The 22,254-nt window shown below is 49.7% G+C and overlaps 2 protein-coding genes across 3 annotated transcripts; one reads left to right on the top strand and one right to left on the bottom strand.

Moving 5' to 3' along the window:
- Positions 1–2,265: 2,265 nt before the first annotated feature.
- Positions 2,266–19,395, bottom strand: CUTA (cutA divalent cation tolerance homolog). 2 transcript variants are annotated; one of them, XM_086475747.1, is made up of 7 exons: positions 19,381–19,395; positions 10,883–10,963; positions 8,270–8,418; positions 4,609–4,668; positions 3,326–3,371; positions 2,929–2,978; positions 2,266–2,368 (listed from the first exon to the last, which is right to left on the bottom strand). In XM_086475747.1, exons 1-7 carry the CDS (start codon positions 19,393–19,395, stop codon positions 2,266–2,268), a joined length of 504 nt encoding a protein of 167 aa, XP_086331873.1. The 2 variants fall into 2 exon arrangements, with proteins under 2 accessions (XP_086331873.1, XP_009957077.2); XM_009958775.2 differs by lacking the exon at positions 19,381–19,395.
- On the top strand, positions 12,563–20,777 carry PSMD5 (proteasome 26S subunit, non-ATPase 5). Its single transcript, XM_086475531.1, has 10 exons — positions 12,563–12,750; positions 12,964–13,108; positions 13,764–13,877; positions 14,324–14,452; positions 15,231–15,340; positions 15,775–15,917; positions 16,353–16,544; positions 17,327–17,436; positions 18,068–18,208; positions 18,716–20,777. Exons 1-10 carry the CDS (start codon positions 12,578–12,580, stop codon positions 18,971–18,973), a joined length of 1,515 nt encoding a protein of 504 aa, XP_086331657.1. The 5' UTR covers positions 12,563–12,577; the 3' UTR covers positions 18,974–20,777.
- Positions 20,778–22,254: the final 1,477 nt, after the last annotated feature.

The following is a 22,254-nucleotide window of genomic DNA, read 5'->3' as shown; positions in this document are numbered from 1 at the left end:
CGTGCTGCCAGGCCCCTGGCAGGGAGGGGTGCAGCTCCTGCAGCCACCCGGGTCCCTCCCCATCCTGCCTTGGCTTGGTCACCAAAGCATCGCTTCAAGTATTTCCCTTTCACGAGTGCCTACGAAGCCCTTGTTGTTGTCTGAGTCGCTGCCTGGGGCTGGGCTGGGGCCAAGGGGGGTTATTCCCATGGGACATGCCAATGGACATTGCACTCGTGGGAGCACCCACAAAACGTGGCCCTGGTTCCTCTCCTCTCCCTCTTTGTTCCCTCCCCTCCTGGCCTCTTGCAGAGAATTGAATGTGGAGCCTTTAAAAGTATTTTTGTTGCAGAGTATATTTTGCATTAGCTGTAATAGATGTTATAACGACTCTGTGCACCTTCTAAAGATTTATGAGTTCAGGTTGCTGCTTGTAATAACCAACTCCTGTTATACCCAAGTTGTAATTAATATGTCTGATGTACAATTAAAAAGCCTTTTTTTTTTTTTTTTTTTTAAAAAAAACCCCATCACTGGTTCTTTGTAGTGTCAGGATTATTGCCTTTGGGCACTGGGGGTCAGTGTGTGCTCCCGGGCAGACGCCCAGTGCCCGCCACGATGCAGCTGGTGCTGCTGGGTCGTGCTCCCTGCCAGGGTGAGGTGTGTTCCCTCCGCCAGAGAGATGCTGCTGTGAAGCACAAGAGCGGCAGAAGGATGTGAAGGGGTGAGTGTGGGCGCAGCCCAACGGGGGACAGGGACAACCCCGTCCCCCTTGCAGCGATGGATTTTGTAGAGGTGCTGCCCTCGCTCGTTGTCCTACAGAGCGGTGGGGTCCCAAATGGCCCCCATCCACTTAATCTTGGCCTAAAGCTTGCGTGTGGTACAACGTAGCCCTGACAGGGCTAAACAAAGCTTATCTTTGGGCGGGGTGCAGACCTGGCCTGGGGGTGCTGGTGTTTGCTTCATGTGCTTTATTCCATTTTGCCGGACAAGGTGCCTAGCTGGGCCCCTGTTTCTTTGGATTTAGCACTGGAAAGTTTCCTGCTCTCAGAGCTCAGATCACTTTCCCTCTTGTCTTCTCTCTCCTGCACCCGTGAGCCTTCCCCACGCTTCCTTTGACAGCTGATGGGGCCACACAAGCCCTTGGGCACCGCTCTCGGTGCCTGCAAAACGCCCTGTCCCGCTGCTCCATAATCCCGAGGTGAGCAGGTAGGAGCTGGCGGAGCATCAGTCAGCGTCGGGCTGGAGAGAGTCGCTGTAAACCCACGACTGACCCTTCCTCCTACCCAGCTCGCTGTGGATGCTGCGCCCGCAAACTGCAACAACCCATCAGCCCACCCAGGTAAGAAACTCCTGTTTATTCCTTTTCACAGTCACATAAATAACTCGATATTGTTCCATAAATTATATCCCGTTAAACTATTAACATGAGCATCTTTAAGGTTAAACTTGGCCCGGGTGGAAAGCCACCGTTCAGGCGTGGGAAGGGAGCAGGGCTGGGGTGATACCCCACAGCCAGGGCATGCCCTGATCCTGCTGGCCCTCGGTTTTCCTGAGCTGGCAGTGGACGTTGCCCAGCTCAGCTCCGCTCTCCCCATCGCCGCAGAGAGGGCAGGGTCAGCGCAGGCGCTGCGTGCGGCTCCTGGTAAGTGCTGGAGGCGTCCGCAAAAGTCTGTTGTTTTCCTTGGATTTTGTAGGACTCGACCCCAGCGCGTTTCAAGACAGCAGGAGGGGGCGTGAGCTGGAGCGTCGCGGGGTGCCCGGCCACATCCTCCGGGCTGGGGAAGCAGGAGGCAGAGCGGGGCAGGATGCTGCGACAGCCGCTGCGGGGGAGCAGGGGGGGCAGGCAGGGTTCCAGGTGCTGGCTGCGGGGACGCAGGGGGCTGCAGGGGCTGCTGGTGGCTGCAGGGACACGGCTGCCAGCTGGCATTTGCTGCTGGTGGCCTCGGACAGCCCCCAAATGCTGCAGTGTCCTGACACGAGCACCTTGGTGTATCCTCATCCGCAACGTGGCAACATCCCTCGGTGCACGTAGCCCTTCCCCGCTTCAGCCTCCACCACCTCCGGGCTGCTTGGTGCTCCCTGGAGCACAGGGTCAGGCCGAGGAGGGGGTGTTTTGGGCGCAAACGAAATTCCCAATCCCAAGCTGCTGCCTTATAGCATACCCGTGAAGATACAAGCTGCCTCCCTGCGTGTGCGGAACTCCTGCCTGCACAGGGAGGCCAGCGCGGCTCAGCACGTTTCATCCAGGCTCCCCGAAAGCGAGGTGCTTTCTCCACTCTTCTGTTAGTCCCGTGGGACGTTTTCCTCTACCCATTTGAGGTAGAGAGGGTTTCCTTGGTCGATCGGCAGGCTGATGATTTCAGGAATTTCAAAGGGATGGATGGATCTAAAGTGGAAACAGACGCAGAGGAACAGTGGCACCGACGGCCCCCCCAGCAGAACAGACCCGCTCCCAGGCGCAGGAAGCAGAGGTCTCCGCTCCCAGCCGCGCGCGCCAGCCCTGCCCCACTCTCCCCACTGACTTCAAAGCACCCGCGTCTTCTTTTGGCCATGTGAGAATTTTGCTTTGAGTTTGGGGTTTACCACAGCCAGCAGCTGACTGCCAGGGGCCCTGGCCCAAAGCTGGCTGCGCTCACCACGCAGTGCTTGGGAAACGCAGGAAATCCTGCCGGGAGGCAGCCAGGGAATAACCTGTGTGAGGAGAAGGAGAATCCCTCCTTGTACCCGGTGCGGTTGAAGCCCAACAGTTGATATTCCTCCTGATATTTTCTTTTTTTTTTTTTTCCTGGTGCAGTGTCTGGGTTTTTCTGGCTTACGAGGTACATCGGGAGCACTTAAACCCCCCTCCGAGGCTCAGGGAACTTGACTCCCAAAACCTGAGCGTGCATGAGACGGCAGCAAACCTTGGGTAGGAAACCCCGTGCTCCCTCGGACTCGGAGCCTCACCTGACGTAGTTGGACAGTTCGCCTATTTTGGATGTCCTTGTTTTCACTAACTGTAGAGCATAAAAAACAAAGACAAAACAAAAACCGTGGGAGGAGTGAGGGGGATGGAGCAACCCAGCATGCGCAGTTCTGCTGCACCCATCCAGCAGGGCCAGCGGTGCGACAGGAGCCCTTCCTGGGCTTGTCCCCAGGGCATGTTCCCTATGGTGGCAGGACGAGGGGCCAAGCCAGACTGCCACCCCCAGCCACCACGTCCATGCCCACATGCTCGGCGTCCCTGGGTACTGTCCCAAATCTCGGGCAGGTTGGTGCCACCCTCCCCAAACCGCCCTGCAGCCCCTTTTGGCTGGGGCTGCCTGGAACGGCGATTTTCGCCGTGTGGGGAATTGTCACTTACCAGCAGTATTTCAGTGGATTCTTCCAGTTCCCCTTTCCAGAAATACCTAGATTTAAAAGAAAAGAAGCATCAGCAAATACAGCTCTGGGTGCAGCCATGCCGATTCCCCTGCGGGGGGTTAGTTTTCCTGCTTGGTGCTTTCTGCACGTGGCCGTTGCTTTACAAAGTGGTGCTCAAGAAGCATCGCTGACCCCAAAAGTCTGCTGTGCAGCAACTGAGCCCTCCAGCTTTACAGACCAGAGCCTCCTCGGCTGTGCCAGCCTCGAGAGAGCTGCCCCAGGCAGACAGCAGGGCAAAGGAGCTGGGACTGGGGTGGCCGGGGGATGGTGCCCCCAGGGAATGTGGCATGGCTGCAGCTGGGAGGCTTGAGCGCAGCAGCATCGAGCTTTTTTCCTCTCCTTCCCCGCAGGAGAGGAGATGTACTTCTCGTGAGTCAGCTATGACCTTTCAAAACATTTATGTTGACAGAAGGCCATCGTGATCTCATCTGCACGCTGGGTTCCCGCACAAGGAGGCATTCGGAGGCGTCGCGGTGTCTCCCGAGCAGTGCACGGAGGAGGCAGCAGCTGAAGCAGGCAGGGTTGGACAGGAGCAGCTCCGCTCCGGCCATGGTGGCTCGTAGGGAAGGAAGCATAAGAGCAAGAAGGATATTCTGTGTCTGCCCTATTTCAGCAGCCTCAGCTGGGCTATGGGAGAGCCTGGGGGGTGCGTGCACTGTGAGGGACCCCTCCTGCGGGGAGGCTGCGATGTGGGAACCCGCTCCCCTCTTCCAGCGGGGCTAGGCCAGGGTGCTCCTACAAGCAAATGGCTGATTTGGGGCTTTGCTCTTTCACTCCTCTAACAAGCATAATCCTTTTGCATGGATGGCTGAGGATACCTGCAGAGCGTGGCTGGACCGATTTCAAGGTTAAAGCTACTGTTCTTCCTTCCTGAAAGTGCTGCCTGATACTGTAAAGCCCTTTTCAGGTCCCTATCTTGGGTTCTTTTTAGATACTCTAAAAACAGGTGCCCTGTCCTCAGGGCTGCAAATCACCTTGCTCTTTGCTAGAACTCTGTGTAGCCAAGTAACCGAGAAATAAATGGTCCCCGCGGGCAGCCCGAGCATCTGCACTCCTTAATAGGTTTAGTTCACTTTGCAGAGGTGAGGATCATCTCCACCCTCTGTGTCTGGAAACTACCTCCTCTCCCCAGGGCCGTGGGGTGTCCACCTCCTCCTCCTCCCCCCCCCCCACTTGGGAGCCCACGTTTGCCTCCTCCGTTGGGGAACAGTCAGCCCAACTTACAAGGCCGAGCTCTTTGGCAGGATGGTCACGTAGGCAGCCAGCTTCTTGTCCATGATGGCCCTGGGTGAGACAGGACGAGGAGTTAGTGCTTGTCCCCAGCTGGCTGCGGGTCACTGCTCACCCCAGCCGTGAAGACATTCCCTTATGGTGCCCCTGGCTGCCAGCACCAGCTTTGACAGTGGGGGTGTGGGATTTGGGGTTAATTATTACCCTGAGAAAGCAGAAGCAAAGGTGACCTCCAGCGGGAGCTGCTTCAGCTCAGGTCCTGCTGGCACGGCTCTGGGACCCTCCCCGCTGAGCAGGGCGGTTGGGTGTTGCTCCCGGCCGGGGACCCGTGCCTCACAGCACAAGAGCCCAGCCCAGCGTCAGCCCTGTGCCCATCTCACTGCGGGGGCGCCAGGGCAGTCACAGGGCCACAAGAACCAGGGCTGGGATGGACGCGAAGGGGTTTGTCTCCCAGTCCTGTATTTACGCTGTCAAACTGTGCCTCTTCCCCCACAGAGCAGACTAAATGTGGATCTTGTTAAATTAACAACATCAAGGTTTTTCTACCCAAAATGTCCTAGAAATCTGAAGCCCAAATAAATTCCTTCCTTCTGGCCTCCTCCTTCAGTCACAGGCTGATTTGTTATTGCAGAGCTGCTTGGGTCTGCCAGCAGAAGTGATATTTAAGTGATTAAAGAGTACTGAAGCAATCTTAGGGTGGATTTTTAGAAGAACTAGGTCAAATGTTGTGTTTTCTGACCACAGCAATGTCTGGGCCCTTCTCACGGAGATGGCAGCCCCATCCCTCCTGCAGGCAGCTCTGTTAAGGGGCTGCACTAGTGACTTCACCTTTGGTTTTCTTTAACACTGGCCTCACTGGGCACTACTTTGTACCAAGTGCTTTGAACACACAATTCTGGATGACTGTGAGCTGCAGAGAAGACAGGAGTTATCAGATACTGATATCGACTCAACAACCTGCACAAATTAACTCCTTGTGAGCTACAGAATTAAAACCATTCCAACTCAAAATGCTCTCCAGAATGCTTTTGGCTCGGAGCAAGTTAAAGATTTATTATCCTTACATCCAGGGTATGATACAGCCTGGAAGTAACTACAAAACAAACTCTAAGAAACTCTTAGTTTTCAAAAAAGACATTACAAACTGTAAAAGTATGACAGACTGGGTCGCAGGCTAGCGTGCCCCCAAGGACAAGCAGAAGGAGCACATGAGGTGCCTCCCCCATGGCGGTGACCTGAAGATACCCCGGCCAGGGTGCTAACGTGCAACCACATCTGGCCTCTGACCCGTAAGGAAAGCTGGGACATGTCTAAGCTCCTTTGTATGTCCTCATCATCAGCCCTGCCTTCTCTGCCTGGTGTAGGGGTTTATACCTCGCAGCTACGAGCGCAAAGGCCCTGGTGGGGCTGACAGGGAGGAATCGGGAGCAGCCCGGGCGCTGGGAGGAACGCAGCCCTTCCCGCCGATCCTACACCACCTTGCCACTCCAGCAGCGCCCTGGCGAACCAGTGCCTGGACCCAGCTGACTCGTGGGATCGGGTTCAACGTTTAAGCACAGCAAGGTGCCAAGGATGGACTTCTCTCGGCCGGTGGCTCAGAGGGACCGTGGCCTGAGAGGACAGCCACCCGAGGAGGCCGCAGGTTGTTTGCTTTCGGCATGTTCTAGGCGTTTAACGTTTGTAGAGCATCTTGAGTTAATCTGTAGACCCACAAACTGCAGCAGCGTGAGCGGAGCTATCCCCGCTGCGTTTGTCATGTCAAACACATGGCACAAATCATTCTGGTTTCGCTGCCTGCAACTTCCAAGTCCCTTTAGCGCAGGAACCTTTTGATTTGGGCGAGTACCTTCTAATTGCTTCTGCGCTGTCCCAATATACTGTGATCCTAACTGAGATCCTGAGCTTTGTTCTAGCAAGCTGAGCGGAAACAAGTGGCCACCATGGGAACAGGAAACATAAGAAGCTGAACGTGATCTGTGGAAAACCTCTGCATAATACATGATATCTTTGGGTTGAGTACTTAATGTGTGTTCCTTTGTCCCTGACTCACAAATAGGCTCTGGATTGAGACAAGATGAAATATTAATAAGAAGAAAGGCAAAGAAAAGGATATGCACAAACCTAAGGCAGAACTGGAGGCTGACAGGCTGCTTGGTGTTGGATAAGCTACATGAGGTGCAGTGGCCACACCATCCAGCCCAAAGGGGTTAACTTCTCACCGCAGGCACAGGGGAGAGGCTAGGTCTCCTGTGTGGACTCGGGGATTTCTTCTGAGGATTTTAAGTTAATAGGAATCCAGATAAAATGGGATAGAACAGATTCAGCAAACAAGCCAGATGCTGAATTCTACCTGCAGCTCATCTGCTTTCACAAACCTCGAGCTCCTTTTCCTTAAAACCAGTGGAAAATTCCCTTGCAAATGGATCCATCAGAGTGAGTGCCCCACTGAGCAATGTAAAGGAAGAATAAACACGACAGCACAGGAAAAAGGTGCGTGGGAGTGTATAAGCCCTGTGTCATCCTCTACAACCACGGCTCACTCATCCAAATTCCAGGACAAAGGAGTAATTACTCCACCAGTAAAAACACAACCCAAGTACATGTACCTTAGCAATGGGGAGTGATTTATTTCCTCTCCCTTCCCTGCAAGATAAGGAACAAAGAGTGGAAAACATTTGCAAAGCTGTTAAGATGAAGCATTTTCGGGAACTGAGGCTCTTTTCACCAGCCATGTACAGTTGCTCCTTTTTTTCAGAAGACATCAAGCAGTGCAGATATTATTCTACTTGAATTTCTTAATACAGTCGCAGTATTTAAGGTGACACAAAATCCCTTTCAGTAGCCTGTCAGTTCCTGAACGACTGCTTGGGAACACTTTACAGAAGATGGAGAGTTTTTGGCAAGCGGCAGAGTAGCAGGGAAAACAGCGCAGGAGGTGTTGCAGGAAACTTAATGGTCCATCATAAACATTTCCTCAGTCAACGTGGTTACAGTACTTTGAACAAACCATCTATTGAGTCAGGGACTGACAGATGTGTGAAAAAAACCCTGCATACAAAATATCATGCAAAGTATCTCATGCATTAAAAGAAGGGGAAAAAAATCAAGGTAAAGCCCTCGTTCCCTGAAATCTGGCTGGTGCGCAGGGTGAAGGCTTCCAGGTGGTACCTCAGAAGTGCCTGTTCTGTGTTTGCTGTGAACCACTTTCGTCTTTTATTTGTTTTCACGGCAGTGCACTGTGCTTTGCCCCTCTCCATAAACACCTCTCCTGGAATTTGTTATCTGTGTTGTTCTAGAGAAGAAGAAAGACTGTGGCGGATCAGAAAACACAGGGCTGGGGCTTAATCCATCTGAGGACCCAGAGATTCAGGGCTACGGCTTTAATATGGGTCTTGAAAATGAAATTGAGAATTGGCTTGATGTTACTGTGGCGTTGACTTCAGAGGCAACTGTCAGCTTTCTTTTAGAAGGCACAGCCCTTGGTAAGTGGGTAAGTGACACAGAGAGGGAGCGTAAGAGAAAAGGAGCACCGTCTGGGTAGAAGTGCAAAGTACAGAGAAGTACAGATCCTCTCGAGGGACAAGGAAAAGCTTTATTCCACGAGAAGCCGCTTTCAAACAAGTCAAGCAGGGAAGCAGGGGAAGCGTCTCTGTACCTTGCAATATCCTTGGCAATCTGCTCGTTGAGACAGTTGATGAAGGCAATGGAGTGAGTCCCCGAGACGTAGCCGCCCGTGACGGCAGCGTGCAGCTGAAGAGCGAGACTCCTCAGCACCGGGTACATCAGCAAAGACAGAGTCACCACCTCAAATGCAAAACGTACGAGTGACGATGTTAGGTGAAATAAAACTAAGCATTTACATTATCTGTGGCTCAAGGGAAGCCTCCAGTCTTCTTTCAGCCTTACAGGAATGCTAGTTGCAACTGAAGTAAAAACATACTCGTAGGGAGATTCATTCCCCTCCAACGGGGCCAGTCTGGTACTGTGCCAAGAACCCGGGGCAGGAAAGGGTCAGCTTTTGAGGCTGTATCAGCCCAGAGGTGCGCGGACCTCTGCTGCGGGAGGTCACACCCCAGACTAATGGGGGTTACAGACCCCACCGCACGGCCTCAGCAGCCAGGACTGGTTTTCCAAAGAAGAATAAAGAGATAAGCCACTGGTTGTCTCTGTTAAAATACATTTCCGCTGCAAAAGGGAGCAAGAAGGGAACCGGCAGGCACGGCTCCGACCCCGAGCCCATCATTCCTGCTGAAGGCACATCCTGCAGCCATCCTTTAGCGGTGCGCCCAGGGTGAGGCATGTCCAGCCCTCTGGGAAACGGTGAGGATGGGACCCTCTGCCTCCCCAGGGATGTGGAAAGGAGGAGAGCGGTATGTCAGGTAGGGGTAAGGATCTGGCCACGGCAAACAGATTTGGGCTGGAGCTGGATGTGGAAGCAGAGCCTTGGGAAGCCTGGGATAATGCAGTCTGTGCCAGGACCTGGAGAGATTTCATCCTGCCCTGTCAGCCCAGGATGAATACTCTCTTCTGCTGATAGATGTTGCGCAGCCCACCCAGGCTATGGTACAGACTCAAACAGCAGGCAAGGGAGGGTAAGACTTAAATGTAGGTTTTGAGTTAATTTCATCGTAATTATCTGACGCTAATAGGACAGTGAAATGGGATCCTTGCAGGCACGGAAATCCTCACGGACACAGCCCAGGTCTGCAGGGCCGTGTCTGTCTGCGGGAAACAGTGACGCCCTCCCCGTAGACTGGCAGTGCAGTGGCAACAAGTGGGTTTTGCTGTACACGAGAAGCCGTTCCTGGTGAGCCCCTTAGCTGCTCTTTGCGCTCACACGCCATAAACACAGTCACATAAAAATATATCATTATCTCAGCAGGGATGCTGCCGGAATAGCGAGGTTAATTTGGTGTGCTGAGCCCCAGCCAAAGGAGGGTGCCCGTACCCGGGGCTGCAGCGCTCGCGCTCTCTGCACAGCTGCTCTTCTCTTTGTCTTTTGTCTTGTTTGTGAAACAAACAGCATCTGGCCCTTATTCAACTAGAGTGATAAAAAAAAAAAATGCTTATGAGACTAAAAATACATTCTTTTTTCCCCTTTATTTCCCTCCTCCTTTGTCCTCTGAAAAACCTTCCATTACAGAGTTTTGTTTTTTTTAAAAAGATCAGATTAAAAAAATCTGTCTTGTCACCACAAAGACGGGAGCTCCTTTCTGTTTGGAAAATGACTGTTGTGTTATATTGGTTGTCTCCTCTTTTCCAATCCATTTGAGGAAATATTCTTTGTTATCACAAGGTTTCCCATAATAATTTTTAGAGCTTCTTTTGTGCTCTTTTTTCCACTGTTTCCATTTAACAAATATTATGCAACAAATCCCAGAAGCTACTCAGGTAGTTCCAAGCCAGAGATACGCTGGTGTATCTATTTTTCCAGATTAGAATGTAATCATGCTCCCTGCTCAGGAAAAAAAAAATCCAACCTGTTCAGCACAGCAATTCTTAATCTTCTTGGAAGATGTATGCACACATGATGAGGAAATCCCCACAAATATTTGTGACTGAATATTACTACAAGAGTGACCATTCTCTTGGGTTTTGGGGTGGTTTATACCCCCTGTTTTTTTTTTTTTTTTCTGAAAAGAAAGAGGAAAGCCCTCTTTTTTTCCCCCGAATAATTGTATTTGCCAAGGGACAGTGCAAAAGCAAAGGAGTGAATCTTGAGGATTGCCACCTGATGAACCAATTAAACTTGTGACTGCTGAAGTGTTGAAGTGAACAAAACTGACAAACAATGTGAAATTTTAAGTATTCCACTGAAAAACACTGACCAGCAAAATGACAGTTGAGTTTAGAGAGAGACCAAGATTTCTGCAAGATTTGTTTTGGCTTTGGTGAACTAAAAACAGTTTTCGGGTTTAAAATTACCATGTTAGGACTTTTTGCCTAGTTTTGATGCGGTTCTGTGCAAAAAAGAAAACCACAAACCCAACCCAAACACAACTCGTGGCAATCTCGAGCATGCTGTGAGCTTCCTCAGCGCAAGTGGAAAACAACTCCTAAGAAATTTGCTTCGCTCTCGCCAGAGACTGAGAGTACATTCCCCCTGCATGATCTTTCTTTTTTTCTTTTTCCCCCCAGAGGTTCCCTTATAAAGGTACAGACAGAGGCATTTCCACCCTTGCTCGGGTTGGCACACACCCCATCACCCATGTCCCCCCCGTCCCAAGCACGGAGCCAGCCCTGGCAGCGCCGGAGGGCTCCCACTTACCAGCAGCAAGGTGCCACGGCCCGGCCGGGGGCAGCCCTGGGCAGCGGGCTGCAGCGGGCAACGCTGGCTCAGCCACTCCATCTCATCCCCTCCGTCCCTCCACCTGCTCTGCCCAGAGCTGGGAAGGCTGCCCGGGAAGGCTGCCCGCAACGAGCACTAACTCCTCCTCCTCCTCTTCTTCTTCCCTGGCTGCCTGCGGGCTGGTACCCGCCTGCCTGCCCCAGCGTGGGGCTGAGGCACGGGCCCGTGGGCCAGCACGGTGTCCCCCCGGCGCTCCTGCCTCCCCACGGACCCTTCCCCACCACCCCGAGCCCCAGCATCCAGCCCTAGCACGCAGCTCCATGCTCAGCCAGCCCCAGCAGCGGGGTCAAAGCCGTAGCAGGGACAAACAGACAGCCTGGTAGTACCGGTGCTGGTCTCAGAACCAGCTGGAGAAACCTCTCCCTCCAGTGTAAGCACTGGGGTCCTACCAGTGCTGTCTGAGACAGTTGCTGACGCCATTTGGCACTTTTGCTTTAATTTCCCCATCTATAAAATAGTTTATTTTCTCAGATTGAGTATTTTTGCGGCTCTGTACACTTTAGACAGAAACTACTCGGAAGCTGCTAAGTTGTGTTGTGTTGTTTGGGCCTAAAATGCTCCTGTAAGCAACCCAGTGCAGAGGAACACGGAGCTCCATTCTGTCTCACGCTGTAGCTTTATTACATTACTGTCATTTCTCATAAGCTATTAGAAAAACACAGGAACTGTCACCCCGCAGCGTACAGTACTTCTGGTGCAGCAGCCCCAGCCCGGGTTCAGACGAGAGCCTGGCGGCTGCGCTCCCGCACACCGTTCCTGGAAGAAGCTGCCTGCTTGGGGACCTCAGGGAGGTGTGAAATACCCCCCGCTCTGCAGTACGGTAACGGTCACGTATTGGCTACACCCATTGTCTCCCCTGCTGTCCACGGGCTGAAAAGTTTTCTCCTGCTGGTGTGAAGCAAACCCTGTGTTTTCTGGCAGCGCGCCCCACCGTGAGGCGGCCGAGCCGTCCCCAGCGCCCCGAGCAGGGCTGAGAGGCAGCACGGGGGTGGGGGGGGTGTCCCAGCACTGCAGCCCCCTCCCAGCCAGCGGGACCCGCCCCGGGGTGCAGCTCTGCCACTTCGGCATCTCCAGGCTGAGCTCCCGCGTCCCCATTTCACACGGGTGACACCGCCTTAGGGCTCCAGGCCCGCGTTCGGCCCTGGAGGGGCCTGTTCTCCACAGTCCCCGGAGTGCCCCTCCCTGCGAGGGCTGCCCGGCTGGCTCGGGGCGCACCCCAGGACAGCGACTGACTCTCCTGGCTGAGGCAGTTTTCATTCCCGCCCCCGCACGAACACCATTTTCCCCCCATTTCCCCCCAACAGGGCAGCGCCCCACAGCGTCCCCTCAGGCCCCGCAACCGCCCCTCAGGCGGGGCCACGCCCCTCACCGACCCCACCCCGCTCCAGCACCGCCCTTTCGCGCGTCTTGTCCAATCAGACCAGCGAGGCGGGCGGAGCCAAGAAGGGGGCGGGGCGCGGGCGCCATTTTGTTTACGGCGCGGCGGACGCGGAAAGGGGCCCCTGGAGACGGCGCGGCGGTTGCTAGGGGCGGCGGTTGCTAGGGGCGGCGGTTGCTAGGGGCGGCGGTTGCTAGGGGCGGCGGGCTCTCGCGAGGCTTCCCGGCGGCGCCAAGATGGCGGAGGCGGTGGCGGAGCTGCTGGAGCGGGCGGCCCGGCGGGAAGCGCCCCTGGAGGAGCTGCGGGCCCTGCGGCTCGCCGTGCAGGCCGTGCCGCCCGCCGCCCTCCGCGCCCGCCTCAGCGACGACCACCTGGGAGCGCTCTTCGCCCTCCTCAGCGTCAATGACCGGTGAGCGGCGGCCCGGTCCTGTGGGCCTGGCTCTGCCCCGCCGCCTGCCTCCCTCCCGTTTCCCTCGGAGCGAGGCGGCTGCTGCTGCTGCTGCTGCTGCCTCGTCTCCTTCCCTGCCCTCCTGCAGGGCGGGGACTGGCCCAGCTGAGGGTCTGGGAGCACTCGGCGGCGTCCCCTTCCTGAAAGGTTTGTTTTTCTCTCCGTCCCGCCCAGGGAGCAGGTGTCTGCGTGTGTTTCCATCCTGGAGAGGCTGCTGCAGGCCCTGGACCCGGTGTATGTGATCCAGAACCTCAGAGAAGAGCTTCAGAAAGGGCTTTTCCACCCTGACGACTCCGTGAAGATCCTCACCATATCTCAGGTACGGGGTTTTCCTCCAGGAGGAGGGAACAGAGCTCTGTCTGAGCCGGGCTGGGTTAGCCCTGCTCTGTTATTGTTGTTTCGTGTCCTAATTTGTGACAAAAGCACAGCATCAAGTGTTATCTGCAGGAATTGTGCTCTTAGATGCTCGTGCAATTTTGGATGGATACTGTGCAATGTGTTGGTATATAATGCTTTATATGTGTCTGTTAAACATAACGTGTCTGTAAACTTGACAGGAGTAACTTGTAAGTGAATCTTCTGTCACATGTTCTGCCTAAAGCTTTCTAAGCCAGCACTGACAGCAAGTGCCATGAGAATAAAGTGCAGCAACGTTTTGATATCCAGGATACTTTGAACAATATTGTGGAAACACTGAAGGGGAGCAGGCTGTAGTAACTTGACACTTGTTGCATTAATATAAAAGCACAGAATTGTGGAGCAGTGTAGTTTGGAATGGAGTTCTGGAGGTTTCAGGTCCAGCCCCCAGCTAAAAGCGGGGCAGCTTGCTCAGGGTATTGTCCAGTGGAGTTTTGAGTATCTCCAAAAGTGGTGATTCTGTCAGTCTGGGTAGCTGTTCCAGTACTTGAATGTCCTTAGAGTGGAAAAAGTTTCTTTTAATATTTTTTTCTATAATTATTTAATCATGTCTTTAGGTTGGGAGGATTGTTGAAAATTCAGATGCTGTTACAGAAATTCTCAACAGCCCTGAACTGTTGCGGCAAATAATAAATTGCATTGGTGGAGAGAAAATAGCCGTGGCCAAAGAGGCAAGTGTTACTTTCTTTTTTTCTTCCTCTACAAACTGCCATAGACACTGCACGAAACGCCTTTTCTGCTGTGTCTGAGGTGACGGCCTCTGCTCCTCTGTGGAAAAAAAGAGCGCTTATCTTGCTTGAAACGTGTTAGAAGCCTGTAGGTGCCCCAGGCCCAGGTGTTACTTAGATGTGGTAGAACATTTACCCAGAACTGTTATCTTCCAGTAGGTGTTGCAAAGTGAACTCGTAGATCTGAATGTGATGCCAGAGACTTGGACCACAGTAACCGTAACTAGTGCTCGTCAGTGAAAAGTGAATCACAATTCCAACTTTAGTGTGTAACTTGGCTTAATATGTTAGTGGAGAACATTGAAACTGGGTCTGGTTGTCTTGGATTTTCTTCTCTTTGCGGTTTTGTTTGTTTCTGTTTAACAATAACCTCCTGTTTTTGCTTCCAGGCCATCAAATCTCTCTCAAGAATAGCCCAGACGCAAGATGGCTTAGAGGCTTTATTTGTGAGCAGTTTGTTGAGTGACTTGAAGAATGTCATGGCAACCAGTGATATTGTTCGATACAGAGTGTATGAGGTAGGGATGTGATCAATGTTAGCGTTTGAATGAGATGATACTGCAGTTCTCTTGGACTGTGGTTCTGAATTACAGTCTGGCGTTCATGGCTTGCTTTTATGTACTGTTCTTCACTGCTTTACAAAGTTTTCTTCCTGTCTACATTTGATCAAGACTAGAAAGGAGTAGGAAGAGTACAGCAGTGTTGGCCCTCAGATAATGTCAGGACTTCTCATGGTACAAAAGCGTGCAGTGCTGTTTACATCTTGTATGTTTGAACTGGTGGTGCCCAGGGCATTGGATGGGCTACACAGGGTTACTAAAGATACCATAAAGTGCTTGCTTCTCTGAAAGTGAAAGTGAAACAGCTGCTGTAGTCTTGTAACCTTTGGTGTGAAGTGCTATTGAAACTTCTGGGGAGGGGAACAGACTGGGAGATGCCACGTGTGTCACTAGATATATATGGCAAAGGAGAAATAATACAACTTAGCAGTTCTGGCGCTTAATGGGAATAGCAGTGGCAATCCTCTGAAGGAAGGATGGCTGAATAGAAATCAAATGCATGTGCTGTAAACTCTGAACTCCTTATGAACTTGTTTCAGGCAAACGTTTAGGTTAACTATCTAACTGTTAACACTTAGGTTAACTATTAACGTTATTAAGTAACTACGAAAACGTCATGAAATTCTGTATTTACTATATAGAGGGTTAGTCAGCATTATTTGGCTGTTCCTGTGAATAGTTATCATTATAATGTTTTCATAAATCGTCCTTTTTTTCCCCCCCCTGTGCTTTTTAGTTAATTGTTGAGATTTCTTCGGTGTCAGCAGATTCGCTAAATTACTGTGCAAACAGTGGATTAATATCGGAGTTAATTGGAGAGCTGACTGGAGATGATGTGCTGGTCAGGTATGTTGGTAGTGAGTTTGCCAATGAGATTTCCCCAAAAACTTTGATGTTTAGTCTTAAAACAACACTCTTTAAACACGTTTGTGTGTGTTTCTCCTGAAAGCCTTTTCAGGAAAACACTTCTATCTGCCTCTTCTTAAACAGCCTTGAGTGTGAATTACTGTGTACTTAAAATTGAGAACCAAACCAGAATTTCCCCAGTATGCTGTGGTAATTGTGATGCTGGGCCGTGATACAAACACTTCAGCATTCTTTCCAACCTGAAGTGAGGTAGCTGAGTGAGCGTGGGGGAGTGTTGGACGTTGGGGGTCGTTTGTTTTTTTGGTTGCTTGCTTGGATTTTGTTTTAAGGGTAGAAAGCCTGTTTTTTCCTCATCACTGAGTGCTTCAGAATCCCGTCTGAAATATGCCAAAATAACTGTTTGTCTGTTGCAGAGCTACATGTATAGAGATGGTGACCTCGCTGGCCCATACCCCACATGGGCGTCAGTATCTTGCTCAACAAGGAGTTATCGATAAAATTTCGAACATCATTGTTGGTGCAGAGTCCGATCCTTTCTCAGGCTTCTATTTACCAGGTCACATTGTGCATTTCTTGTTTCCAGTGTTACTGCTTGCTTCTATTCATGAGTTAAATTGAGAGGACTATTAAGCCTCTGTTTTGAAAGCTTAGGTGAATTTTTTAATATTAGAATGTGTATGTTGGATGTGTACAAAACATGCTGAGTGGTAGTACAGGTGAGATCTGGAGAGACTGTACTGTACATTTGAAGTTTGTGTTATTGGAGCCTTGATTATTTTTTTATGAGTTCAAAAGGCAGCTGTTACATCGTGAATTAAGTAACTTATCAAACACTGACTTGTTCCTTAGTTCTGTCCTTGTTTTGATGTCTTTCAGTGTTCAGACTTAACAGCAGTTTAGCAGCGAAACAATCTTATGTTGACGTACGTTTGACATTGCTAAAGTTACTGTTTCTCTACTCTGAATGCTTTTTTTGGTCTTGTTCTCTCAGGATTTGTTAAATTTTTTGGAAATCTGGCTGTTGTAGACAGTCCACAGCAGATCTGTGAACGATACCCTGTCTTTATGGAAAAAGTCTTTGAAATGGCAGAAAGTCATGATCCGACGATGATTGGAGTGGCTGTGGACACGCTAGGAATCCTGGGTTCCAATGTGGAAGGCAAACAGGTTTTACAGAAAACCAGTTAGTATTTCTTTTTTTTTTTTATAAAGCTTTCTCAGTATGTCGTATTTGTACAAGAGTGAATTGGTTTGGTCTAGTAGAGAAAGGATTTGAAAGATGTATTTATGTATGTAGTAATCAAGGGTGTCTGAATAGCAGATAAGGTGGGGTTTGACTGTCTTGCCAGGCATGGCAGCATGAAATGCCTGGCAGCTAGAATTCTGGTGTCACGAGCATGATTCAAATTATTCTCTTCTGGTGAGCTGCATAGTACAAACTGTCAGTTGTTGTGTTATTTTAGGTCCCTCAGTTTCTACTGATGGCATGGCCTTCTCACCAGGGTTAGAAAAACAGGAACTTCCTTGTGATGAGGCTTTCTGTAAAGACTGCCTTGTTTCTGCTAATACAAAACTGTTCAGAGGATTGAAAGCAGGTGCTAGACTTCTTGCTGCTAGTCCAAACTCTGGGGTTTTAAGTGAAAATCTGTATTAGCAGATAGCCGTTGGGGCGTACTAGGGTCCACGCTTCCCAAGATAACTCACTCATCTGTGACACAACTGCCTCTTTGGAAGTGTTTGGGTAGTCTGGGGAATTAACATAAAGGCTTTGGATTTGTCTGTCTTGGATCACTATGAAGCAAAGAGAATCTTAAGCTGCTTTTGTTAGAGTAGATCAAGAAGTTGCCTTTCTCAGGTTTAAGGTACAACACTCTTCCTGCAGTATAATGGGACAGACAGGTGACTTTGTACGCCTGCAGAGGTCTGTCTGGGTTAATTGAAAGCACTTTGTTTTTGTTTTCAAAGGAAGTAGATTTCAAAATCTGTTAAACAGAATAGGGCACCAGGCAAAGAATGCCCCCACGGAGTTACGGCTTCGATGCTTGGATGCCATTTCATCTCTTCTTTACTTGCCCGTAAGTTTGTGGTTTGGTTTGTCATCTTTTTCATTCTTGTAGATTTAAAAAAAAAAAGAATTATTGTGCATCTAACTAATTGGGTGCAGACCTTTTGCAGCACCTAGTTTAGGTAGAAGTGGCAGCTTTCTAGCGTTCCAAGTCATTAACTTTGCTGTTTTGAAATTCCCTGATTTATTTGTTTGTAAGAAGCCAGGTGTTGTAAACTCTGTTTATAAAACATAAAGTCCAGATGGCTTTGGCAAAGGAATGAGAGTAAGCAGTTTAATGCTCTTGTGCTTTAAAGGGGTAGTGGCTGTGATGCGCTGCTCTAATCCACGTGTATGTTCTTTAGATCCAGTGATCGGGTTTCAGTAGTGTAGCTCTAAATGAGCAGGTAAGCCATCTTCATTTGTCTTGCAGGACTGCTCTCCAGCACAGCACTTCTCGTGTATCAAAGTTGATTTATTTAAGTCTGTCTCCAAGCTAAATGCAATATTTTGTCATTCATGAAAATAAGTTGAGAATTTAAACTATTTCAGTTTAATCTGCTGGTGGTTTGTTTTAAATAACTATTGCACATATACTCAAAACGTGAAAGCTTTTCATATGCCTGACCCAGCGCTCTCATTTTCGTGTGTGATGCCTGTAGCCAGAGCAGCAGACAGAAGACCTTTTAAGGATGACTGAATCGTGGTTCACAGCCCTGTCGAGCCAGCCGTTGGAACTCTTCAGGAGCATCAGCACTCAGCCCTTCCCTGATCTCCACTGCGGGGCTTTGCGGGTGTTCACTGTAAGTGCTTTTTCCTTTTAAAGATCAGCTAGTGGATTGTATTGCCGTTCGGTCTCAGATTATTTTTCTTTTCAATAAATGCCACAAACTTCTTGTTGAAGCCCTGAAGGGGTCAGAAATAAGGCCTTTTTCATTGTGCCCCGCTCGCATTCGCCGTGTAAATAGTACAGCAGACGTGTCATGTCTGTAATGCTTATTTTCTTTATAAATTCGAGAGGAAAACACCAAAGCAGCAGCTGTGCTCTAGGGTGCTACCTTGATATCGGAGGAACTGCTGTGATAATTCACTTAAAACTTTAAAGATAAGCACTGAGCTGTACTTGTTTTCCAGTGTTAAACCCCGCTGCTCGATTTGGGTGGTGGTTGTGTAACTGTGGCGTAGAACGGATATCCCACTTCTTTTTCCCTCTTCCTTGGCTGTTTGCGTAACAGCCGACTGCGTAACTGGCTTTTGGGTTTTTACAGTGAGGTGTTTCCCCCTCCCCCCTCTTTTGTCTTCATGTTTAGGCTATTGCAAATCAACCGTGGGCCCAGAAGTTGATGCTTGACAGTCCGGGGTTTGTGGAGTACATTGTAGACAGATCCGTGGAGCCGGACAAAGCCTCGAAGGATGCCAAATACGAACTGGTGAAGGCCCTCGTGAACTCTAAAACGATCGCGGAGATCTTTGGGAATCAGTATTACCTGAGGCTTAGGGCTTACTTGCGTGAAGGCCCTTATTATGTTAAGGCAGTTTCTACTACAGCCGTGGAGGGAGCAGAGTAATGTCACTGGTGTCTTGGTTCCCCTTCCTGCAAACCGTGTTTCTGAAATAGCTGTTAAGATATAGGTGTAAAGACTCCCCACACTGGAGTCTCTTTAGATTGTCTCTTTAAAGGAATGTGAAGCACTTTGATTCTGTTGGAAATGAGAGTCAAGAGAGCGAATCAAAACCTAGAGGGCACAGCATATTTTCCCATAGATTGTCATGGCAGAAGTTCTCTGCACTGTCGTGAGACAAGTAACCAAGGTAAGCGCTCTGTCAGCTGCTGACTGCGTCTGATTTTGCAGAAATTCTCAGTGTTTAGCTAAACTGGTCATGGGTTTGGAGTTCCTGTCGCGTTTTCTCAGTAGATCACAGTTCAATTAAAAAAAAAAAAACCCAAACACCAAAACACTTCGAGGTTTGTAACCTCAGATGCTGCCATAGTTTTTCTCTCTATTTTTTTTTTTTTAATATCCGCCAAAGTTGGCACTTGCATGGAACACACTCTTTTAGCCAGTTATAGTCTGTCAGAAACCCTGTTGGTAAGAATAAGCTAGTAATATTCTGTCCACCTGAGGGAGCACAAACTGGATTCTCTTATTTTTTCAACTTGCTGGATGTGAGTCTTGCTTGAATAAATAATCCTAAATATTGTTTACATTTTATGCTGAGGATGGAGGAAAAAAAAAAAAGCCTTTAGCCCTTTTAAAAACAAATGAATGCACGCTGTTGTGCGTAAAACCAAATTGGGAGCTTCGTCTCCCTTGTTGACTGTGACTTTGTATGGCAGCTCAGTTGACTTGCTCCAAAGGGGCATGAGCTTTAGCACTACAAGTCTACTTCAGAACCAAACCTTAAATCGTTTACACTATTTTTTTATCGGAGATAAAATTTTTTTAAGTGTTATTTAAAAAAAAAGTATGATTTTAGTTGCCTGAGTTAGAATACAAGGGGTAAGAACATAAAGCTGTCATGTTGAAGGGCATGAGCTGAATGGGGAGGATGGAAATGTACCTTTTGGAGCTGTGTCTCGTCCTCTGAAGATGGCCAGCCGGCTGCGGATGCGGTGCAGGACTAGCTGGATACTCTGGCCACGTGTGGTGTGTCTTTCTCCATAAACAGAGACCACGATGTACTTTATATAGGGTTTATATTATTTTAGTTGACTATGTAAGAAACAAATCTGAGGAATAGCTGGGGGAAGCATAATAAAACACAAAATTGCTACTTTTGGGCTTATTTTCGTAGCGTGTCAGGTATACAGCTATGGAACGTACTCGCCCTGTGTCCCCACTCTGCCAGGTGAAGCAGGATGATCTAGTCCTGCCACAACTGTCGTCTTGTTCGTAGCAGCTCTGAGCCGCAGCAGAGGTGATGGTATCGCCTGCCAGAAATTGCTGGCAGGGAGGCGAAGCGGGCTCAGAGGAGCCGGGTAGCTGGGGAAGATCCCTTCGTGTTTCATAAGCTGTCGGGATGCAGGGGATCTGCCTCGTTCCTGATGACCTGCCGTGTACAAAAGTTGTCATCCAACGTTACGCTGTCGCTGACGCTTTCACCCGAGTTCCGTGTAATAAACATCCGATCGTGAGAGGTGCGGTACACGGTGTCTCGTTTGTGAACGGTGAGAGCAGAGAAGCTTCGTGAATCCTGCATCCAGAAAAAAAAACATGAAAGCACTAAAAAGGAAACGAAAAAGAGTGTAGAAGTCCTTAGTTTGCGCTTGGGTTGGGCAGTTCAGCTTTGTTATTTGAGGTGCCGTTGTGCGCTGGGAGCTCTGTGTGAGCCGTATACCAAAATCTCAGTAAAAGAAATCAATATATAAACCTTCTCTGCAATTCGTGAGTCTCTTCTACGCGTGTTTTCAGCTGTTGCTGTTGAAGGCCACTCTGTGCTCAGTCTTTAGCATCTGCTTTGCATGGTACATCTGTCAAATACAATATTTTAGAAGCCGCAGAGATGCCAAACAAGGGGATTTCTCTTTATATATGCACATATGCTTTATTTTGTTGAGCTTTGAGCTCAACATTCTGCTTAATTGGTCGGATTCTTACCCCTTATTATTCACATGTCTTTCCCTACCCATCCTGTGTATTGCTGTACGGTTTACATGTTGCTGCTGCTGTGTCTTATATACAGTGGAAAAATTTAAGCGTGTTGTCGCTGTCCTGCCCCCATAAAGTAACAGGTGGAGGTAACTGAGGAGGAAATAGAAATGGAGTGATGGAGAATGAGAATTGAGGTAACATGCTGAACTTGATGAACGTGGTTTAAAAACAAAACCAAGAAGGAAACCCAAAAACCCCACCAAAAAAAAAAAAAAAAAATCAAACCCACAAACCAAAACAAAAAAACAACAAAACAAAAAACCCCCTCAAAACCCAACAACAACCCCTCACCCCATCAAAACCAAAGCTTATCATTTGGCCCGGGCTAACAAGCAGCATAACTTGGTACTTAAGAATTGTGGATCCTTCAGAGCACGTTCCAACTCGTTCAGTCACAGCGGGAAGAGTAGACGGGGGCCCTCGAGGGTGGGGGGTGTGTGTGTGTCTTCCCCTGTGTCCGTCACACTGCAGAACAAATCTGTCCAGCTGCTCTGTCGGCGCTGAAAGAGCCGATGTGGCGGAGTTACCTGGAGGACGTAGGCACGGGGGGGGGGTGGTGGTGTTTGGTGACTGGTCCCTGATTCCTGGAGTGTTCCCGTTTTGGGTAAGGTTGGTGTCACCCGCCTGCTGGTGGATTTGTGCTGACTTCGGCGCTGATGCCCCTCTCCAGCGTAACGTTGTGGCACTGAGCTACTTGTGTCGGCGCCTCTCTGATGGCCACGACCGACAGAAATACAGGGTTGTTTAACAGGTGAGTCAGATTTCTTGCCTAGAATCTACCCGGGCTGTTTACCTAAGCGCTTGCCACGGTGGCTCAATGTCCCCACTCTGAGCTGTTCCGTGGTTTCACTGGTGCTGTAGGACAGACCGCCGAGCGGTAGTTGTGACTGCTCGGCGCTGGTCCGTCTGTGGATGGAAAGATTCCCCTTTGTTACAAAATAATTTGGAAGTAGGTGATGCCTCAGAGATGGAAAGTGCATAAGGTAGAGGACTTCAGAGGTCTGGAAAATGGGATACAGACAAAGTTTCTTGGAAAACTTTTTTTTACTTGTATGCGTGCTCTTGTAAGTACTTACGTAGCTCGAGTACCTCTGTTTCTCTTGCTGCTGTGCCGCACTATAGCATTTGAGAAGTCATTTGCTGTTGAAGGGAAGGGAGCTAACTCAGATTACTGTTACTGAATGTTAACAAGATAA

The sequence above is a fragment of the Leptosomus discolor genome, chromosome 19 (assembly GCF_034619465.1).
Source record: "Leptosomus discolor isolate bLepDis1 chromosome 19, bLepDis1.hap2, whole genome shotgun sequence".
NCBI classification, from domain to species: domain Eukaryota; kingdom Metazoa; phylum Chordata; class Aves; order Leptosomiformes; family Leptosomidae; genus Leptosomus; species Leptosomus discolor.
This window is presented reverse-complemented; position numbering and strand designations above follow the sequence as displayed.